This window comes from Condylostylus longicornis, unplaced genomic scaffold, assembly GCF_029603195.1.
Source record: "Condylostylus longicornis isolate FDR11 unplaced genomic scaffold, ASM2960319v2 ptg000048l, whole genome shotgun sequence".
NCBI classification, from domain to species: Eukaryota; Metazoa; Arthropoda; class Insecta; order Diptera; family Dolichopodidae; genus Condylostylus; species Condylostylus longicornis.
The window spans coordinates 16,986,009-17,002,444 of NW_026578017.1; the positions used below are offsets into that span (position 1 = coordinate 16,986,009).

The 16,436-nt window shown below is 23.4% G+C and overlaps 1 protein-coding gene across 12 annotated transcripts in view; it reads right to left on the minus strand.

Annotated features, from left to right (window-relative positions):
• The window catches only part of LOC129610808 (CLIP-associating protein), a 58,474-nt gene that overhangs the window by 8,769 nt on the left and 33,269 nt on the right, over window positions 1-16,436 (minus strand). For 4 of the 12 annotated variants that reach the window (XM_055523537.1, XM_055523539.1, XM_055523536.1 and 1 more), the window contains exons 3-9: window positions 5,448-5,725; window positions 5,264-5,388; window positions 3,884-4,775; window positions 3,598-3,788; window positions 2,670-2,720; window positions 1,534-1,662; window positions 350-463 (exon numbers count right to left, since the gene is read on the minus strand). In XM_055523537.1, coding sequence (XP_055379512.1) covers window positions 350-463; window positions 1,534-1,662; window positions 2,670-2,720; window positions 3,598-3,788; window positions 3,884-4,775; window positions 5,264-5,388; window positions 5,448-5,725 — 1,780 coding nt within the window. The remainder of the gene's footprint in view (window positions 1-349; window positions 464-1,533; window positions 1,663-2,669; window positions 2,721-3,597; window positions 3,789-3,883; window positions 4,776-5,263; window positions 5,389-5,447; window positions 5,726-16,436) is intronic. The other 8 variants (XM_055523541.1, XM_055523540.1, XM_055523546.1 and 5 more) reach the window with 4 other exon arrangements.

Genomic DNA, 16,436 nt, shown 5'->3' on the forward strand with positions numbered 1-16,436 from the left:
TTATGAATTTCTCTTTAAAAAAAAGTAGTATGATAATAAGTAATATAAGTAGGTACATGACTAAAAATTGCAAATGAAAAATGTTATAATTAATGTATGATGGGGATTATAATGATTGAAGTTTAATGGGAAGCTTATTTTAACAAATATATAATAATAGAATATTGGAGTACATATAAAAAGTATCTAAATTCGTAAGTAAATTAGAAAAACATTCCATTTCAAAAAAAATAATATTATACAAAAATGTGTATATTCTTACAAAATAAAAATTACTAAAATAAATATAATAAGTAATTGAAATTTTACTTATCATATAAATTATAAATTACATAATATTAGCACTTACGTAAAGATGCTGTTCCTGATGTCATTTTCATTCTAGCTAAATTAGAATATTGTGCACGAGCTCTTGCTCTTTGAGCAGCAGCTGTATCAACAGCAGAAATGCTTCTTAAACCAGCTGCAACATTAAGTTTTAAAATTCAAATAATATTAAACCAAAAACCAAAAAAAAAAAAAATTATAATGAAAAAAGAATTTAAAGATGAAAAGAGAAAAAATTATTACAAAAGAACGGAAAAACCGAGAAGTTTTTGAAAATCTTTGTAATTTTTTATTTATAGCAACAAGTTTTCATACTGTTTTGTAGGAATATTGAAATAATTCAATTGATTAATTAAACTAAAATAATTTCATATGGTTGTCTGCATAGATTGCATTCAAAAGATTTAATTAACATGAATTTTAAACTCAAATGAATTTTTATATTGTATATAAAATGTTTAAAAAAATAAAATATTGAAATATTTCATTTTTGAAGTAACTGACTGAATAACTGTAAATAGTGTCAGCCAGCCCATCTAACAGTATATTAATAATAATTAAAAAAAATTCTTTAACGTAGTTATGAATAAAACAAATTACAGATTCATTTGAAATACTTTTTTTTTTTAAAGAAAAACAAAATTTAAGATTTAATATTTCGTATTTCAAAGTATATTCTGGTAAAATCAAATATATTTTCAATTCATTTTAAATAAAAAAAAAAATAAATTAAGTGATTTAAGTAATTGCAATGATGATAGAAAGTACATAGTTGAAATTAGATTTTTGTTTTTTTTTTAGTAATACGAAATGATACTTCATTTGTAATTGTTAGTGATGTTTTAAATTTAAAATATGTTAACAAAAGATTATTATTGAAAAAACATTATACTTTTGAAGTAGCAGCAATCTGAAATTAAATTCTGAAAAAATAAATGTTTTGCTGGATGGTAGTCAGCTATTTTACATTAAATTGTTTAATTAACACATATTTCATTAAATTATATAAATATTTGAATGTGCTGTCGATAGAAAATCATGAATATTATCTTATAATAGAAAAAGTAAAATCAAATCTTTTATAAATTTGTTCGAAATTTAAATTCATTGCACCAAAAAAAAAAGTTTTCAACAAAATTTTAAAAATAAAATTGTATAAATTTTATTTAAAAATAAAAAAAAATATTATAAGAAAAAATCTCAAACCTCTAACCGGTAGCTCTCTTTGAGCTACAGGAATACCACTACGATTTCTATTATAAGAACGAGGTAATGAAGGTACTCGATTTAATTTTGTACCACCACTTGATAAATTTTCAGTACTTATACTCGTTGCTAAATTAATTATGATTTATTTATTTATTTTTAATATTATTTTTGTAAAATTTTCCACAAAAATTTTCATTAAAATAAAAATAAATTTAAAAATCAAAATAAATAAATAAATTGAATTATAATCAAATTTGAATTCAATACACATGATAAAATGAAAAACAAATAAAATAATAAATAAAAAGAAAATTAAAATTTTCCAAGTTCAAACATTATGTTTTTTTTTTTGTTTTTAATTTTTACAAAATAAATTACAAAACAACAAAATTTATTATACATTAAATTAATTAAACAATAAAATGATGATTGGTAATTAATTTAGTTGATTAATTTTAAATAGTCCGCATTTTTTTTTAAATTTTTTATTATTTTTGATTAAATATGATTGATTGTTCGATTGATTGCATTATTTTGTAAAATAGATAAAAAATATAAAAATTTTCTTGTTAGTTTTTGTCTAAATAAAATTTGCATCTACACTAAAAATAATTTATTTTTAATTAATATATTTATTTATTATTTTGTTAATTTTTTTCTATTAAAATTAGTAATTACTACGTATAAAATAGTGTTTTTAATCGTTTTAGTAATTTAACTAAATTATCAATTAATTATTAATCTGTAATCAAATATTGTTTAAGTTAAAACTGGCAAATTTTGAATTTACAAAAATATATGAAATTTACAAATAATCTATGAAATTTGTATAATAATCATAATGTTATTAAAAGTAATTAGCTTTTATTTTTATTGAATTTAAAAATTCTACTTTTAAGCTTTAAAATTATAGCAAATTGTTAATGGCTAACCGTCTTAAATTTTATTGTCGATTGATGTGAAATTGAAATTATTTTACAAGAAACGTGAAAAAGACGAAATAACACTATTATTGTAAAAATATAATATGATATATTCTAAGATTTACTTGCTTATACGTAGTAAATACTTTTGAAAATTTTTAATAAATGAAAACAAACAAATGCAAATAATTGTGTTTTTTTTTATGTTACCTGAGGGATTAGCAGTAGCTGGTGATCTTAAACCTGTTGAAGTTCTTCGTTCTATTAATGTGTTTTGGGTTGTATTAATGATTTTCAAAAAGGGGAGCAAAATAAATACAAAAAAAAAATATAGACAAATATGAGCAATATACACTTGCGCAAAATTTTAGGTAATGAATTTTGACTTTTACAAATTTTCATGAAAAATATAATAATATATGTTCAAGTTAATTTGTTAATATCCTTTTTTATATGTGGGTTTTTAAAGTGGTTGTAAATTCAATCGGTTTAGTAAAAAAATTTAGCAATATAAATATTTAAATGAAAAAATTTATGGTAAAGGGAAAAAATAAAAATAGGAAATGATTGTGAACTTGTATGCATTTATAAATATAATTTTAATATTTACAGAGTTTTTTACATTAAAATGATCTTTTTTTCGTAAAGTCTTCATTTACTCAGTAAGAAGTTATAAATTTTCTATTTGACCGAAAAATTATTATTTGGTTAACATTTATTATTTCAAAATCATACTTCATCTTGAATAATTTTAATTTTAAAAATTGTTATTAATATTTGAAATAAAGCTTAAATAACGTTGATAGCTGTATTTAAAAAAAAAATCTTAGGTCATTGCTTTACAGCAATATTATTTATGTTATAATAAATAATAAATGATAAGTGAAATATTAAAAATGCAGCGATTTCGTTAAAACTTTCAATCTCAAAATTTATCACACTGCGAATATAAGCTTCCAGTTCAAATTTAGTATACAACTCTTTGTAATTTTACAAATGAAATAAAAACGAAAAAAAAAATACACAATAACAAAAAAGGACAATAAACAAACTACTTTTAATATTTCGGCGATTTTTTAAGTTAAAATTATAATAAAATTATTCTAAATACATTACAAAAACCAGACAAAACACGTACTTATTACAGTTCCCGGCATTGAATTCAAACTTGTATTACTACCACGTAAACTAGCACTCATCGAACCTGAACCATTTCCACCAGATAATATATCTCTTTCACGATCCAATTGCTTTTGTGATGTTAAATCTAATGACATATATAAATTATCTGCATCACTTGGAAAATGTTTTTTAAATGACCAAAATGCCCTAAAAATAATAAATAGATTAATATTCTCATATTTTTTTATAAATGTTCAAATGTTTGATATGATTTTTGGCATTATGTATCTCGAATGCATTACCTTCTACTATATTTCCTTGCATCATTATCTGCATCATTAATACCTTTTTTTAATGCATCTTTTAATAATACAATACTACGTTCAATACATTTTGTTTGCCATTCATCAAATATTAATATCATTAATTCACATATTGTTGCACGTATATCTTTTGATTTTGATTGCATTAAATTTGATGTTAATATTGGTATTAATTTTGGTGCATGTGTATATTTCATAATATATTTTAATGTAATTATAGCAGCGGAAGATATAACTTTGGCAGCATTTGGTACTAAATTAATTAATTCTTGTAATATATAAATGCAAAATTGATCTAATTTATTCCTTAAGATTTTAGCCATATATGCAAGTGTTATACATGCTTCACGTATTACTTGTGAACGTAATTCAGTTAATATATCTAGGAATGCTCTTGATAAATCTTTTAAATATGCTGGAAATGTTGGCTGACTTTGTACATTCATAATTAATAGAGAACGAATTTTTTTTAATGCATCAACACGTTTCTCCCAGTCTATATTTTTGTCACTTATTTGTATTGTTATTTGTTTAAATAATTCTTCAATATCACGATTTGTAAATATTGTTATTGTTGGTACATTTTCAAAGGATGCTTCAAAAATTTCTGGTGTTACTGAACCAACATCAGTACCACTAGCTGTTGTTACATCTAAGGATTGTGGTTTTCTCATTGTTGCTGATATTGTTCTTTTAACTAAACGTGTTGGTCTTTGTGGAGCGGTAGCGTCAAGTTCGTCTTGTCCGTTATGATTTAATGCAGATTTTAATAATAAACCTTCTTCACGTATTTCTTCAAATTTTTGTTCTAAAATAGCCAATTTCATTGGCGGTACTTCCTTTTTACGTAAGTCAACTCTAAGTCTATCACCTAAAATATATAAAGTAATTTAATAAAATAGGTAGAAAAAAATTAAAATTTATATATAGATTTATGTAGAAGAACAAATCTGTGAAAAGGTAACAAATCTGTGAAAAATAAAAAAAAAATGCGATAAAAGTTTTGCAAATCAAATTTTAATTATTTCAAAAATTTGAGATGCCCAGAGCGCATTATTGGTAGAAAATATAATATTAAAATTATAAGAACTAGAAAACTAGTAACATAAGAAATGTGATTTTTGTCAAAATGTGTAAAGTTTAGGTGTTGCAGCTAATTTCGTATTAGCTTAAAAATATCCATTTATATTACGAAAGCATAATATTGAAAAAAATACTTGATGTGTATTAAACAAATAATTAACAAAAATAAGAGAAGTGTTGAATTGAAATATTTTTAAAAATTATTGTGGTAAATATTTGTTTGAAAAAATGAAATTTTATTCCTCGTTAATGGTCGCTACTTTAATTAGCACTTACCAACGTGTTTATAAATTTCAACTAAAGTTTGTATGGCTGCATCACGTACTGTTGCTGTTGGATCACCAAGTAAATTAACTATAGGTTGAATATAACCTTTTAATGAGAGTTGAGCAGTCCCGTACCTAAAATAAAAAATTTAAATTAGTAAATTAATTTTAATAAATCATGTTTTATTACTTACTCATTAAGGGTATTTACTATCGTTTGTAAAAATTCTTCTCTAACTTTTGCGTTCTTATGTTTAAAACAAATTGTCAATTTATCAATTAAATTTTGTGGTGTTGAAACTTTTGATTCCATCAAATTGTGCAATAATAATTGTGCTTTCTCTCTGACTGTATCTTTACTATCACCTAATCTATCAATAACATGTGGCAATACTGTTGCTGTATATGCATTAAAATCTGGTCCAAGACGTTTTATTAATTCTGTGAATGCTTCTAATGATTTTTGTGCAATCTGTAAAGTTAAAACATGAAAAATTTTAAATTTTTATACATTTATAACAATGTATTAAATAATAGAGAAAATGAAAAATTTACGTTTAGTTTTTAAAAAAAATTTTAATATTTCAAAAATTTTTCAATTTTCCTATTTTTTACATTAAAAAAAGTTTATAATTTATTTAAATTTTGTTTTTATTATTTTATTCAAATAACGAATGTGGGTAGAAAATATAGTCGTACATCTAATTTAAGAGTAAACAAACGGAAAAAAACATACATTCATAATTATTTAATTTTTATTTAAACTTTTGCGAAATAATTCAAAAATTTCACGCTTCGATAATAATTGCCTTCTTGAATTATAAACAAAAGAAATTTTCACATACGTTAGAGAATCAAGAAAAATATGTTGAAAATTTAGTTTTCTAAATAGCTTAAAAAATGAAATAGTTACTAAAATAACAAAAAATTGTAGAAAATCGACTACGATAAAAACTCGATTGTAATCGATTTTAACCAATTGGAGATTTGAAAATAACACTGTTGAATTGCCTTTGTTTTACGTATACGGCTACAGATGAAACTGCAAGTAATGTAATGTCAAAATGTTGTAACTAAATGTCATAAGATTTTTATAAGATCTTACATCATCATTTTCTGGTCGTTTTTCATAAAAATTTAGGGAAAAACTTAGCTAGACACAGTTAACATATATTTCTTTTCAGTATGGATCTTTATTTAGTTTTCATAGAATTTCAATTTCTAACTGTCATATTACCTGCTACGTGCAAAGTGCACATGTATTACAGTAGAATCTGAAAAGTGAATCACGAAGTGATAGCACTAAATGGCAATAGTACTACGAGGCTGGTTGCTCTAGCAAAATGTTCGCTTCAAAAGGTTTTATTACAAAGGATCTTGCCTGCCATTTAAATTTCATTTGAATTTTTGTTTTACATATTTTGCTCGCCGTTTATAGTAAATCTTTTTTTGTCTTAACAGTGACATTTACTAAAAATAATTTAAAAACTTTATTATACGCAGACGTAAGAAATTTGTCGGAATTAGTTTGTGTTTATAATAATACTCACAAACTTTTTAAGATAGATGTCACTATCACCTGTCATTTAAGGGTTCACTTCTCAAAATAATCTTAAAATCTATACATAATATTTTTAAAATTTCTTATATAAACACTTTTTTTTCGTAGACAATTAATTTGATCAAACAAATAAATTATTTAAGCCCAGACGACCTTTTTACAATTAATTAATTTTCCATTCTGATTTCTTTTCTTTTTTTTTCATTTTCGAAACGATATTTTTCAATTTTCTCAATGAAAATATTCAAAACCAGAAGCTCTTTCATGGTCATTCATCAAAATGTAAATAATTTATTTAATAACGGACAATCCTCTAAGCACATCTTCTTTCTTTTTTTTTTTCGAAACATTTAAATATTACCTTTTTAAGTTGTTTTAATACTTTGGATTTTTTGAAAAAAGAGAACCCAACCCAATTTTTAAAATAATTTCGCATTTAAATATTTGTATGACTAACTGGCTGAACGTAAACAGGCATAAAAATTGGAAAATAATAACCAAGAAGCACAAAAAAAAACAATACTTAATGATATAAAATTGAAATACAAAAGTAGAAACAAAAAAAAAAAAACAAAATTATTTAAAAGAATAGAAAAAATATTAAATTTTTCATACAAGCTTTAATAATTTCTCTATTTATTTCTTCCCCCTTAAGCTTTATTACAATAATGTAAAAAATTTTACATAGATATAAAAATTTTATTTAAAATATAAGTACTTACGAACCAAAATCCAAAATAATTGTTTTGTTTTAGAATCATCCCATTAATAGAATAATTAGAAAATTTAAAATTTTTATATTATGTTTTTGAATTTGTACAGTGAGAATATCACGGTTCCTTGTTTGGTTACTTTTCCCCAAGACTATTAAATAAAAATGTCTATTAAAAATCTTTAAGTTACTTTTAAGCTGCACACTAATTGAACAGCAAAACTTTTAAGCATGTTTTTAACTTTTATAGCATGTTGGGAATATTTAAATAATCATTTGTTTTGTATGGTTCCGCCTGACCCAGAATTGTTATTTCTTAATTTTATAATGTAGTTATGAGCTACTATTTAATTAAGACATAAAAGTATTTTGAATAACCGAATTCAACAACTAAGGTCCGTAAAAATTAAGTAACTAATGTTTGCTCTTGGCAATGTGGCAGTGTAATTCTCGAACATTCTTTAATTACAGTATGTATTATTATACACACCACAGTAAGCTTTGTAAATTCATAATTATTTACTCCCCTCACATTTAAAATAGTTCAGAAAGGAAATATACTCATATGCAATAATAATTCTAGAAATATGTTTAAGCGGATGAATTTAAATAAAATAAAAAATAATTATTTAATAATTAATAAGATAATTGTTCACATTTTATGAATTTTCAAATTTAAACATAAGAGGATAATCTTATAGTATATAAACTATTCGAGCTTCTCGTTCTAATAAATCCGTTTCAACAACAAAAGTATAGACAAAATTTTTATTTTGTCCATACTTTTGTTGTTGTCCATACAAATCAAATTAGGAACAATTTAAATTCAAAAGTACAAGCAAACTATTATTTATTTAACATTTTTTTTTTTTAAACAACCGAAACTTTAATAGGAAGACAACATATTTCTACATTAGGCTTGTACATTGTGATGTAAAATTTGATATAAATACAGTAAGTATTCAAAAAGAATAAAAGAAACAAAAAAAAATTCTTTTGTATCGATATCGAAACTAATTATTATTGCCATTTTTCAAAATAATATTTCAAAAAAAAATTTTTGATTTTAATTTTAATAAGAATAGAATTCTTTAAATTATAAGGGCAAATATAAAATTCTCATTATAAATACCATCACTGATTGGAAAGTAAAAGATAAACATTTAAAATTAGACTAAAAAATAATAGAAAAATCACAAATAAAAGCAAATTATATATTGATTTCCATTAATTGAAAAAAATATATAGAAAATAATAGGGTAATTTAGCCATATAACAAAATGATTTCAAAACAACAGAAATTTAGATTTTACCACACTAGAGTCTATACATGTTTCGAATTATCCCGTCTCAAACCCAGTATTATGCGAAATATTTAAGTTTTATCCTATACCCAAGTAACATGTATCTTCACAACATAATATCATAATTCTTTATTACATTTTGTCTTAAAATAAAACAAAAACTCTTTACAAACTTAATTAAAAACCGCTTATCTGACCAATATATTAGGATTTTCAATGTTCAAATAAATTGTAGAGTTCATGGCAAAAATTATAATAAATTGTAATTTGTTACAGTTTTTCATTTGCTTTTGTTATTTTTAATTATTAAAACCAATGCCAGACATAAAATAAATATTATTCTTCTTTTTAATTTTAATAATAACAATTTCCATTAAATTTAAATATAAAATTTTATTATTTTGACTATCGAATATTCTCCTTTGAATAAAATTAATACACAAATAGCATATTTCATCGATCCATTTCGAAAATGTTTTCGAATTTCTTTGCACCGAATTTCTTTGCTTTCGAAATATGTTCGAGCAAGAATGAATATTACAATAGCCTTTCGCCCCATTGTCCCTAATAGCTTTAACTACTTAAATTAGTTACCAATTTTTAAGTTAGTACAAATTTTTTTAATATTATCACTTTGTTATTTCTCCTGAATCTAAGCAAAATTAAATAGTAGTAAGATAATTATTTCAGTTGATCGTTTTTTTGAGTGTTAAACTTTATAAAAAAAACTGGTTATAGAACAAAATAGTTCCAGAGAAATTTGCTATTTTACAAAAGATAATCTATTGGCTAAAATTTTTTTTTTCATTTTCTATTTAATTCTTATAAATTCTACAAATTATTGATTTGGAAAGGAAATCAATGTCATACGGAAATAGAAGTTTTTCATCAATATTTATTTCTGATTTTTTTTTCATATGGTTTTAACGACCTAACCAAATTTTTCCTATTTCATGTACATATGTACATGAATTACCTACACATTTACAGAATTATTGGAAATTATTCAAGTATTTATAATGAAAAAGATAAGAAAAATTTAAAAAGAAAACAAAAAACTAATTCGAAAATTTTCGAAACAATTCCATTTTTTTTTTTGTTTTTGATAACCTTAAGGCAATTTTTTATATTAAAAATAGCGAATAATATTGTTCTTCTCTAGACCTTTTCATATACTGATTACAAACGTACATTAAACTGACTGAGATATTAACCATATTTTACAGATATATACCAAAGACAAGTAAGAATATAAGTAAGTATATATATACATTAGATTATCATTTCGTTACAATCACAAATATTAGGTTCGAATTTCTAGAGTTATATAGTGTGTATATTAGAATGTATAGGAAATGAAGAAACGAATGATGAATGAATGAACGTAATAAATGATGAGAAGATGTCAGTGAAATTATTGATCCAACTATTTTTTAACAAATTTTAACTGTTCTTCATTTCTACCTAACATTCTTACTTATATCATTCTATTTAATACATAACTATATTACATGCTTTTACTATATGGTTATCATATACGTTATTTCTGTTATCTATAGCACATACATCTCTTATACGGTTAGATATGACCTATTTACATGATTTACAAATTAAGAATTGTAAAATATACATATATGTATTTTATATGTAATTGATAACTGTATATATTTATAAATATATAGAATTATATACATTTGCATGCAAATATAGTATTCAAAACGCGATGAAAATGAAAAAAAAAAAAAACAAATGATAGTAACAAATTCCGAAATTGTCTATGCGATGAAATAAAAATGAAAAACAATAAGCAATTAATTTTCTTTTTTTTTCTTTTACTTTTATTTTTCTAAGTTTTTAATGACTGTACGATGATGAGTGATACTTTTTTTTGTTTTGTTAAAAGAAGTACATTTGCGTATACATCTATGTACATACATGGTACATACATATGTTTTATACCCTATTTTCATTTCTAACATTTTCTGAATTTTCTTTTAGGCTATCTGCTAACACAATATATCACTTTCAAGTTCCATATAATACAAATGTACTCGTATGAATATAAATAATAAGTAACACCTCTATAACTAGATTCCCATAAGTTACAAAAATACGTACGTCACGAAAATGTCACAATTTCAAGTTAAAAATACCGAACAACATGTATAATGAGTATAGTACAGGCGGTTGCATTGACTCCTTTCTTCAAAATCATTCTACATTATTTTACTCCACCACAAAACTTTAGAATTTTTTAGGCTTAATAAAGCAAAACTATAAAAATAATTGTTTCTGGTATGATATACGAAAAAAATTAGTTATTATACAAACTAAATCATTTTATATTATGTACCTAGCTCATTTCAGAAACAAAATTTTCTCTTCTCATTTCAGAGACTTAGAACTCTGTTTGGAAATCCAATCAGCACTGTCGAATCCAATCCAACAATGATTTAAAATTAATAATTAGTCTATTCGAAAAAAAAAACATCATTATTTACTTTTGTAATAATTATGGCTAATAGATTGAGCATTGAGGTGACTTTGCACGGATCTCTCCCCACCTCCCCCCTCCAGCATCCCTACGACCAATTGGTATAAAAGAAGATGTCTAAAATTACAAACATTTTATAATATTCAATACTTCAATACTTAATATTTTGGATAAGTTATTAAATGACTAATACAACATTTTGTAAAATATCTAATTACCATAATCTACAAAAGCAGATGCAAAATACTTGCAAGCATATTTGAATTGGACAGCATTTTGAAGGTGAGAAATTCTATTTTTTATATATGTATACTTATACTGAAATATATATCTACATGCTATACATATTTTTCAAATAATTAAGATATTTTTTTATTTTACACATATTTATATATACACAAAAAGAGAAGAACGAATATGTAATGTAAAACGTAATAATTTTCTAAATTATTCTTTTACAGCCATGTATATATATATATACATACAAATACTTAATTATGTTTGAAAATTTTGAAATTTGATATCAAAGATTTGATTAAAAAGAAATTGGACAACGTATATAATCATGCATACATGCATATACGAGTACATATAAAAATTAGACTGTGTATACATACATAATATATACCATGCGACAATTGAAAATAAGGTAATTGAAAACCAATTACAATATTTGGAATCAAAAAAAGAAACAAAACGTATGGTATAATGACCCAATTGCTTATACATAAAATTTTGTTGTTTTTCGAAGATGAACAGATGGACATCAAAAGAAATGATATAAGTTTAATAATAGAAAGAAAAATTTTATTCAATTAGTTATTTAATATATTATGTACATTATATCAAAAATGTTTACGGTACATACATATGTATTCAAGTACAATAAAACACAGCTAAGTAAAACATATTAAAAAAACAGTGAATTTCTCATTCTTGGAACTCTATTCGTTCAATATTGCGTTTATTCAAAAAAATTTTGTGGTAGTTATTAAGTTCGCAGAACTGATTAACTCAGATAATACGATATCGCAAAGCTGTTTTATTGTAGATGTTATAAGAAATCTTTGATATTACACGCAATTTACAAATACTTACATAAATATCGCATGCTATAACAAATACATGAATAAATATTATATGCAAAATATAAGAATATAAGAAATTTTGCTGTTTTGAAAACAATCTGCGAACTGCAAAATTTATAATTTCTCTGTGTTACCATTCAGAACCAAAATTACATAAATACTTCGAAAATTAATAAAAACAGGTCAAAGATAATGATTATTTTGAAGATAACTTGATGAGGTGTAATATGTTAAAAAAATATGTAATTTGTAAATAGCAATGGTAATTACGGCAATGATTATATGAAATTAACACAACATATAATATTTTTATACAAATACGTAGAAATGAATCTCAATTTTTAAGGCGAAGCGTCGATGATTAATAAAAATAAGGTTGGGTCAAACCAATGGTTTGTATTGTGGCACTTTTCCCTTCAACAAGTGAAAATATATGTATACCTACCACACTATTAAAATTATTTTCATTCATATGCGAAACTATTTCTAGGATTGCATATATTTAGGATTGACGATTTATATAGTCTTTGATAGCAAAATATAGCAAAAATTAATTTAAAGAGGGGTTAACATAATGCTTAGGGTTAATTGTGTGTGGGGCTAATTTTTAGCCCCACAAACAATGTTTATATTTTTTAATGTCATTGATTTTACCGTTAGCTTTTAGCGTTTATAGAAATTCGAAAAAGCTTGCGGTTTCCGGAATATAAAGCGTCAAAAATTCAAATTTTACAAATTTCAAGAAGCGATAACTTGAGAGCGGGTGGAGATGGAAAAAAATTTTCTAACGAAATAAGCTATTTGTTAGTGCCTAAAAGCTACTAAAATTTCAGGCTTTCACAACCTGGGGTCTAGAAGAAAAGCAACATCAAAAATTAAAAAAAAACGGATGTTAAGTATTTAAACGGCCATTTTGTTTTTGGCTTTCTGCGTTTGCAAAATTTGAAAAATGCTTATGGTTTCACTGCAATAAATAGTTAAAAAGTGGCATATTTAGGGTTTTGGGGGGGTTGTTTTTAGGGGGGGGGGAGATAGTTAAAGTTTTCTTCTACGGAAATAAGTTTCTAGGAAATATTTATGTACATATTGAATTTCAGCGTTCTATCTTCAAGGGTGATAAGTTTTGTAAAAATGTCCACGGGCGGACAGAGTGAAACTAATAAGCACTTTTTCTCAAAAAATTTTTGGAAAGCTGCTAAAAAACGAACTTCAAAAATAAATAAATAACCAAATAAAATGTCAAATATTTGATTGAAATCAATTTTTCTCCGAAGCAAAAATAAAACCATTATTTTTATTTTGATTTTTGCATCATATTGATTTCATGTTTGTTAAATCGTTTTCACAAAATATCAAAATAACATTTTAAATTATCATTGTAGCCATATCGAAAAATTTAAATGATTATTATTAATAATAATGTTAAATAAAGTACCATGTTAAAAACAACGCTATTATACTACTAAACATCTACATATGTACCTATAAATGTACAAATATAAGCATACTATAAATTGAAAGATAATTGATAAAATACCAAAAATAAAAAAATTTTGATAAAAAAATTATTATTGTATGCTTTTACTTAAGTATATACTGAGTATTGTATATGTAGGTCAAAACTAATAATGATGGACAAAAAAAAAGAGTAAATTTTTGTGAATTCTATAAAAATTATGAAAAATTTTAAATAAGTAGGTTACAGTGATATTATATACATATATTATATAGAATATAGTGGAACGGGAAGGTCATTATAATTTAGGAAGCCGAATGGATATTAACATTCCAAAGAATTCATAAAGTTCTTTATTCGCAAATATTAATTTTGCGGCTCAAAAACAAAATAGTGAACTATAATTAAGAATGTTTCAATATATGTTAAAATTATTAATGCTCTAGAACAGTGATGAGCAACCACTTAAAAAAAGTTAAAGTCACTTTTGTGACTTAAAAAAAAAATTAAGTTTGTTTCACTTATTTACTTATTGTTTAAAAAAAAGATTTCCCAAAGACAATATTTCTTTTGGTTAAATGTTGGCTTTTCGCAGTATTGGTTAAATTCAATATACATACATATCTGTTTCTTATACGAATTTTTAACTTTAGCATGGTTTGAATCAGTTAATTTTCATCAATACAAAAAAATAATAAAATAAGTTTGATAAAATTTTTCAATCACTATTTTTATAATAATATGTCGTTTAAGTTTAAAAAAATAACTATAATATCTAAGATACCTTGCCTTGAAATTACTTATCACTGAAATTAAACTTACTTATTACTGAAACTAGAAAATAAATTTGTTATAACTGCGGCCCGGGAAACGATTGCTTTTTCTCATTTAGTCCAATTTCAAACAAGGTTGCTCATCAATGCTCTAGAGAATTTATTTAAATATAATTATGTGACATATTAATATGTCTCGGATGCTACATTAATAGCGAAAAAAAATTTTGTAAGTTTACAATTGGAATAAGTATAGTTTCAGCTTAAGCTTTGCTATACATAAAAAAAATGGTTCTAACGAAGTTTTCCGAGTATCTGTAATGAGCTTGATTTATTCTTTAAAATTAAAACTTAAACTTCTTTAAAATTAGAACTTTAAAAATTATATAATAAATTTTTTATCACTTACATATATTTATGCACATATACATATAAATACAAGTATGTTGTCTTACTCATTTTTTTATTCTCTTCTTTTACTTATGTACTTTATTATTTAAAATAATTATTAATTTCATGCTGTCATAATTCCATTATAAAAATGATCAATAAGTAATTCTATATTTAATTTTGCTTATAACATACACATGTAGTTCATACCTACATATATACAATAGTAATAATACAGTCCTTACTAGGAAAATAATATGATTTCCTTAATAAATTTAAAAATGCATGCATCGTTCATTTATGGAATGAAAAAATCAATATTAAATTTGAAGGATTCAATCCTACTCAATAATATCTTTTTATTTTTTATTAAATTTCTTCCGAAAATAAATTAAAAAAAAAAATTTTCAAATTGACAATTTAATTTCAATCATTTATGAACTTAAGCATGTGTCTGACTATAAAAATCTCTGACTCTAAAATCTGTTAAATTTCTTAAAATTTTCTTTATTTTCTTTATTTTTTTTTTGTTAACTCTTAAAGTGAAATTAAAATGGAATCTTAATTTCAATGGTATAAAGATCATCGTTTTTATATTTACACGACCTTCAATTCAATTGTATTTCTCTTTTATCATTCTATCTCATTTTTTATTTTTCTCTTTATTGTTTTTTTTTACACATACATATACGAATCTACATCTATTTCGAATACTCTTATCTGTCATTGAATTCGTCAGTCACCCTCCTCCCACTATACTTGTAATTTTAACCATATTTGTAATTAAATTCTGATTTATGTTAAATAAAAATAAAATTAATTTTATAGCCTAAAGAGAATTTATTTGAAAATAAAATTTCAAAAAAAAAAAATTATTAAAATGGAAGAAAATTAAATAAATAAATACGAAACTGAAAAAAAAAAATTATTTTTCAATATGCGAAATGAACTTTTTATGAATAAAATCAAAATAAAAAAAAAATATTGAATTTATCAAAAGCAATTTTAATTTTAATATTTTTATATAAATACGTTTTTGAGAGACGATGACGGTGTCACAATCAGTATGGAAAAAACTTTAAATAAAAATAAGAAATAGAATAGAAAAAAAATAAATATCAACAGTACGCGATGATCTCATATGCAAAATAAAATTATGGTAAAAGAAAAAAAATTCATTTTTACAAAATCAGTCTAGAGATCAACAAAAACACAAACGTACTTACATATGTATACTTATTTATACTACCCCTGTAAGTATAGAATTATAGCAAATTTGTTTCACCATTTGTAATAATAGTAAAAATGCATTTAGAGTATAAAGGGAGTGTAGTTTACAATAATTTGTAAATTTAGCTACTTACGTAATTTAAAAAACTCAATTCAACCCCTTAGACTAGGCCAA